Source organism: Etheostoma spectabile, chromosome 3 (genome assembly GCF_008692095.1).
Source record: "Etheostoma spectabile isolate EspeVRDwgs_2016 chromosome 3, UIUC_Espe_1.0, whole genome shotgun sequence".
In the NCBI taxonomy this organism is placed as follows: Eukaryota; Metazoa; Chordata; class Actinopteri; order Perciformes; family Percidae; genus Etheostoma; species Etheostoma spectabile.
In genome coordinates this window covers 24,276,724-24,284,453 of record NC_045735.1, presented here as the reverse complement: position 1 = coordinate 24,284,453, position 7,730 = coordinate 24,276,724, and the positions used below count along the sequence as shown (strand labels likewise).

At 38.9% G+C, this 7,730-nt stretch overlaps 1 protein-coding gene across 2 annotated transcripts in view; it reads right to left on the bottom strand.

Moving 5' to 3' along the window:
- The window catches only part of vps53 (VPS53 subunit of GARP complex), a 28,936-nt gene that overhangs the window by 19,984 nt on the left and 1,222 nt on the right, over positions 1–7,730 (bottom strand). For both annotated transcript variants that reach the window (XM_032509574.1, XM_032509575.1), the window contains exons 3-6: positions 6,717–6,766; positions 6,554–6,620; positions 890–976; positions 516–631 (exon numbers count right to left, since the gene is read on the bottom strand). In XM_032509574.1, the coding sequence (XP_032365465.1) occupies positions 516–631; positions 890–976; positions 6,554–6,620; positions 6,717–6,766 (320 nt within the window). The remainder of the gene's footprint in view (positions 1–515; positions 632–889; positions 977–6,553; positions 6,621–6,716; positions 6,767–7,730) is intronic.

The window sequence follows — 7,730 nt, the reverse complement described above, 5'->3', positions numbered from 1 at the left end:
ACTTTTTCTTACATTTTTGTTCCTTTTTTCAACACTTTTTTTTTCAACTTATTAACTTTAGTTTTACAGTTATTTTTGGAATTTATGGTCAATGAACCTCATTTATAGGAAATTATACCTAATGTTTGAGTTAGAAAAGCAGAAATTAGGAATTATTTAGACTAAAATTAAAGGAATGGATGTTGATGGATAATCAGACTGGTTTATGCGAACTTTTACTAAATACTGTTTGGAAAGCACTTAAATTTGTTTTCCAAATGCTATAAAATTGAATAAGACACCCCAAAATGAATGAAAATAGAGATTTTTACTTGCAGAAGGAAACCAGATATTAAAATGATTAGGCCATTCGTGGGAAGAGCATAGTTTTAACCCCCAGTTTAAATAAATACAAATCTAATCCTTTATCCTAAATAAAGTCCATATTACAGAGGATCTGACAAATCCAAAATAAGCTTTAAACTGTTAATTGTGTAAGCCTTTTGGTCTGATCTGTTAAATGTGATTGTACGTACTCTAAAGAGTCAACGCCCCCTGCCAACATATGCAGGTGGTTGAGGGTGGTGATGGATGTAGTTAGGTGGCGCTTCCCATGGTCCAGTTGCTTTATGTCCCTTGTAATCTCCTTCACCTGTGCAGGAAGAGGAACAAGTCAGACAGGCTGGTCATATAGGATGGAACAAAAGACAAAAGTAAAAAAGTACAGAGACACAAACACACACCTCTGTCCTCTATTGTAACAGAAGGATACATGGTGTATCTCCCTTGATTTAAGCTTCAACAAGGCACCTCTGTGTGTGTGTGTGTGTGTGTGTGTGTGTGTGTGTGTGTGTGTGTGTGGTTGTTAGGGCAAATATAAGGGTATGAGGGATTTACCGTCTGAACATACCATTTGTTCAGACTTCTCTGCCTTGTCCTTGATGTCTTTGATTTTGCCAAATAGCTGCTGGATGGCTATCTGGGCCTCTTCCAAAGCCTGCCAAAAACAAACAGAACAATATGAAACATACAGAGCCACATTTTCAACCACTGTGTAGAAACCACCACCATATGTCTGCATTCTTGGGAGTGGGCAACTTCACTTAAGTGGTCTGATTGGGCTTGACATTTTGGGCATAGAATTCCAATGCCAAAGCCCAGCTTAGCCCATCACTAATCATATCAGAATTACACATGAAGCAGAAACAGGAGCAAGACGTTGAGAAATGATGGAAAACCAAACAGAACTGTTCGACCATAACCTTGAGAAAGAAAAGGGATGAGAAACTTTTCACCCAGTTTACTCTCACATGCTAAGTTAGACTGAGTGGAAAGCTATGGAGTTTTCTACCTATTGGCTTGTAAATCAGATTAGCAATGGCGTACCGTGCATCAATTGCAACTTAGCTAACCTAATGAATGCACATTAAACTGCCTTCTAGTGTCTGCTGGAAATTAAAATCAAAAATGAAACAAAAGGGTCAGTCTGGATTTTTCTTTCATCCACAAATTTATGGGCAGAGAACATGGAAACCTGTTAGCAGCTGGTGGTTAAATAAATGTATTTCTAATCTGAATATATATATAATATATATATATATATAATATATATATATATATATACACACCACATATAACACACACATATACACACACACACACACAAACACACCAAACACACACACACACACACACACACACACACACACACACACACACACACACTATATTGTGAGGAACAGGGCAGTTTGTGGAATAACTGTCAGTTGTGGTGTGCCAGTCTGGGTCAAATTTCTTATTTGCACTCACTACTGGCTTTGGTTTATGTAAAAACAAATGCCACGTATGCATGTTCCCAGTTCTGCAATACAGGCTAATTGGCTGTCTAATTGGCGTGCTATCTGGATATGTGACATTGATAGGTCTTAGTTTGACACATGAGCCATAAGGCTAATCTCTGCATAAAGGCTGTCTAAAAGGCTAAAGTGATTATTAGCACTTTTAACAGCCTATAAAGCCAGAGCTGATTAGATAACATTAGACAGTTACAACTGTAAGATAGTTAACGTGCTATTCTAATATTTCCCCATCATCTAACATGGCAGCTGTTCTTTGATGGCCCTAAACAGAGATCGCGCTCCGACATCTGATGCCAAGGTAATTGGCTTTACTTGGCCCGGTGCTGGGACACAACTCGACAAACAGACAGACAGACAGACAGACAGACAGACAGACAGACACAGCTAACAGCCGGTAACAGCTGTGGAAGGAATTTACCACTTTTACAAGCACATCTAAGAAACAACAAGTGAGAAAATACACAACTGTGCACATGCATACACACTCACACAGACATAAATATCACTTGCACTGACAGCAGAGGATTACTTTTTACTTCCTAATTGTAGCCAAAGTAGCACTTGGTGACAGTGTTGTGGAGACACAATCAAAGTAAGGACAACGCCACATGACCAGGTCACAAAATCACAACAAAACCTCAGCTAAACTATGTTGACTTTTAACCCTTCAAGGGGAGTTTCAACCTTAATATTCTTAAACTAAGCTAAAACCTCATCCAGTCTGTGCAATATTAGCCCATCAGTTAACAGTCTGCCATGGGCAGACAGAAAGCAAAAGCTGACTCTAGCTTGCACGCCTCCTTCTTTTTGCTTTAAACTAACCTTTTGTTTTTGGGTGTTAGGATAAATGAATTGGAAAAATGCATGCAGGTTATGTATTTACTCTTTGATCTGACAGCGAGGAAGGGAGTGCCACTGAATTTTTAAAGAGGTCCCCTGGAGGAGTTCTTGAGCAAACAAAGTGCATGCAGAAGAGACCAGAACCTCCAAAGCTGGAACTGTCGCTCATGCAGACTCAGCTGAGTCAATCTGGCTCGCTTCCTAGTGCTCATTTCCCGTATTTAGCCTTGAGGAAAGCAGAGAGAGACCACTGCCCAGCAGGCGCCTCCATGCCTAAGATGTTATCTCCTCTCACACAAACACGCACATGCACACCAATGTGTCCCTAACATGCAAGCAGCACAGGTTCCAAGGCGCATAGGCGTGATATAGATTTAAAAAAAAAAGAGATTGAACAGGCTTGGGATGCCCTTCATTCCTCCTTCTGACAGACATCAGTGTAGCTTTCATAAGTTGACTGTGCACTAAAATGTCCTTTTGAGTTCAGGGCCAAAAAAAACAAATCTGATCAACCAAACAGGGAGTATTTTGGGGGGCTTTTCCACCTTTAATAGACAGGACAGCTAGGTGAGAAAGGGGGGAGAGAGAGAAGGGGAAGAAATGCAGGAAATTGTCACAGGTCGGACTTGAATCCTGGACCTCTGTGTCGAGGCATCAGCCTTTAAGTATATGTGCGCCCACTGAGCAGCCCCAGCCACAAACAGGGAGTATTTTAACAGTAACTTTGCCATCATGTAAACATTTGTAGTGAGACAGTTTAGAGAGTGGAGTGTTTCACTTAACAGAGAAAAGAATAACTCATGAAGTGCTTTGTCATAGCTGAGCCTGACAGTACATACTACTATCCTGCTGTTGCGCATTTCCTTGATTGTTTAATTTTCCCTTCCTGACGCAATACAAAATGTTGGCACTGTTGATGCTTGCAGATGATGTTGATGACTGGAAAAAGCATAACTGAGGAATAAGCTGATAGCATCTGTAGAGTGTGACAGATTGTTTTAAAAGTCACATATTATGCTTTTCCGTGTTTTCCGTCATATCTACAATGTCATAATGTTGGATTTTCATGATAAACTTTGCCAAAACTTAAAGTAATGAGATAATCGTATTTTAGACAAATCCCTGCGAGCTAAAACTTTCAGATTTCTTACCATTCTGAACATTCCGTTTCAGTTTTTTTTTCTACTCTCGGCTATGTCTTCCGCAACTCTAAGCCGGACTTCTATGCTTGGTCATGTGCTCCAAGCATAGACAGTCTAAGAAATGGACAATGTGACCAGTGAAGTCTTTTAGAAGCACTTTTCCAGTGAGGGCTGAGCGTTAAAGATGGCATGTGACGTGAGCAACCTGTCTGAAAGCCAAGAGAAATCTCAACCATTCCAAACCTTGCATTGACATAGAGTGTAGGTATATGTTAAGAGATAACATTGGCACAGACTAATTATTGCTAACTAAAACACTAGTTAACATTAGCAATTAAACCTAAACAGCTAATGTAAGTCAAAACTGCCTGCGAGCTTATCCTGTACTATTCGGTAATTCCTCTATTATGCAACAGTAATTGCGTGGTTATGACACAATAGAAAGTCTATTTTAAAAAAAACTTCTGCTACAGAGCCATACCGTGATATACAAGGTAATGGGATCTTTTATATATTGGTTGTTTTTTTTAGAAATAAACAATGGACAAATAGAGTCTTAAACGCTTCAGATGTAAAGTTATGTGCTGTGAAAGGAATATGAATTCCCACTAAAATGAATGGCAGTCAATGGAATGCTAACAGTGGGTAAGTGCTAGGTAGCATCAAAATGGCAACATAGGAGCTACGCTTCCTACGAGGCTGGCTTATCCCCTGGCTCCAAGTATGCAGACTGACTTTGTTTTCTTTTTTTTCCTTTTTAAGAAGGTGGGAACATCATACAACATTGTGTGTGGTATGAAACTCTCAGCTGGCAGACTACACCCACTTATGTTGTGTGTAAAGTCGTATACATTTGCCAACACAGCCAGACTGGTCAGAAGACTCCAAAAATCCACAGTCACGTTCAGCACTTTAGGAAATAACATCTGTAATATTTCAACCACATGAAATGATGGAGGTTAAAATGATTAAGTCTGGATTTTTCAGAATTGAGCTGCATATGAGCATTGCCATAATTTCTGGTTAATGACGGTGTTCATGTCATTATAATTAAGTCTGTCTCTCTGCTACTGGACACCATGTATTAGACTCAATCAAACTGTTACCAATTTAGCTCAGGGCGTCGTGTGTGTCATCGGTCTTAATGTGTTACAATAGACATTTCACTGTTGTCACAGCTTTACAAATGAAATGTAAAGATTTTCCGTTGCCAAGTAACACAGTCGTCAACACACTATGTATTAGCTCTATTAGCTGCTAGGGTCTGACCACTAAGAGAATTACATTTCCACACACTCAGCACTGCAGCATATAAATATCTGACTCCTTATAGAAAAAAAAACACAAGAGAAATCATTCCCTCGAACTCCTCCACTTTCTCTCTCCTCCTGTCTTGCTTTCTCCATCCTTCTCCTTAAATGTTACCGTCTTGGGTTTCAACCTGGGGATTGCATTTAGCTCAGTTAGTGAGTTCGGTCAGCAGCAGTAGTGACTGAATGGCTGATCTTGTTGGATTTATTCTATTGCTGTCTGTATGTTTCAAGCGCCATCTTGAAATGTATACCTCTCCATCTTTCCATCTGCAGAAAGGATTTTTCCTCTGGAAATGTTGGAATGGCACTGTGGGGTTGGAAAAACAAACTAAAATTATTGTGTGTGACTGTATAATGTTATTGGTCTGGAGGGGATTTAGAGCGTTTCCGCTACCAAACGGTAGCTAACTGGGAAAGACAGGGCCACCAGGCCAGACACGCTGACGACAACGCACACCTAATCATGTCAACTGGTCAGAACATACACGGCTCACCCGTCAGGTGTCATGTTCCAGGACCTGGATTGTATCAGCAGGGGCTGTTCTTTTCCGTCACGGTCTCACAAGAATAAGGCAAAGACACAAAAGCTTGGGTTTAAAAGAAATCTAAGTATTTACAAATAGGAATCTATTTCCCAGACGTGTTTTCCGTAAAGAGGAGCAGTTTGAGCATTGGGAATGGTTCTGAGTCATCCTCCCCTTTTCCATGGAAGCAATGTGCAGAGAGGAAAGAGCAGGCGAGCGGGAAGAACATGTTTTTCTGGGTTAGGAGCAACCATTGGCACTATTCTAACTTCAGGAGAGGATTCGGTTTCAAACACCAAAAGTGATAAATAGAATATGAAAAAGTGCTTATCATACTTCCCCATTAGGGCATTCAAGGACTACATGCTGTGATTCTATGATTTGCTTAGGAACAATGCTGTATACTTGATTTTCTTTTAATCTTAGACAAACACACATATCAATCAGCCTGTGCTAACAACTCAAGCTCTACCACCATCACTGTGACAAAATAATACATTTAGAGCACTTCTGTAAATCTTAAACCTGACACATTATGAGAAATATCACTAAAATAAAAGAAATGTGATTTTTTTTCTTGCCATATTACCAGAAATGTGATCAAATCAATTGGAGAAAAACAAATTCAAAGTTGATTAAGTGTGTCTAACCAATGTAACATTATATTCAACTTTATTGTCATTGCACATGTAACAAGTATTGTACATAGCAACAAAATATAGTTAGTGTCTAACCAGAAGTGCTTAACAGGGATTAAATAACATGGATTACAGTATAATTAAATAATATATGCTACAGTATATACAAAGTGCAAGGTATAAATTATATATAAGTATGTAGATATGTGTCTATATTAGTGTTTTTTATGTCCCTATTTGATCTGTAGCTCAACTCACCTGTCTACCATCCTGGCCCACGTTGGTCTGGCCTCTCACCACTGTCCTGATGTTGTCATCCAGGCGCCTATCATATGCGACACAAAAAAAGACTTAGTCAGATTGAGAATAAAATACAAACAAAAACAAGAAATGTGTTATTAAGTCAATAACACAAACTCACCGGATCTTCAGACGAATCTTGTTAACCACATCGTCAATATTAGCCAAAGACTGAGAGGAAATACAAAGACATGAAATCAGGAAAACATGAAACAGCCGTACATACAGAGGAGAATGGTTCGATTACCCAATCACACATAAGTACTCTTTTCTATCAGTTATACCCGTTCTTTAATCCTTCTGGTACATTACCCTGCTGTTTACTGTGTTGTGTTGACCCTATATTTTACACAAAACAAGACACCTCTGTACAAAAATTCATGCTTTGTAGCATTTAATGTGCCTAAACAAACTGATTACTTTGCTACAATATGTATACAATATACATATGTTCTATTATAATGCAGGGCATATGTAGCCCCTCACCTTAAATTATTACACACAAAACCCAATGAAGTGAAAATGCATCCATCCCAGTAGGAACCCCTCTAGTGTATGAGCACACACTACAGGGTAACAGTGACCCCTAATGGAGATGGAGTATACACATAGACATGTGTACTGTATAACACAAACATTTAGCATTTGAAATACTCTCAAAAACACATAGTACATACACACTCACAGACATGCTAATTAATACAACATATGAACTTCAGGTGTTAAATTAATTTTCCTTAGCTATAATATCTGAATCGCTCCACTTTTAGGGTCCTGGTATTGTGCATGCAGGCTCACTGTCACACTTAATCGGACACCTGAATGGAACACAGCCAATATTAATGTTACAGTACAAGTAACACCTGTACTTTTCCTTCTGTCACTGTCCTAATATGTGTATGTAAAGCACAAATTATTCCCAACTAAACAAAGACTACCACTGTAACAGTCACTATCGGCTGGATCACAATACAGTGGCTTGCATAAGTTTACACACCCATGATAAAGTTTACTAAAAAGAGGAATAAAACATGTTTTGGAAATTTATCATAATGCCTTCATTAAAAAAAATAGGAAAAATTCAACCTTTAAAAAGGACACCAACTTTCTTTATGAATGAATAATGTATCGTAAA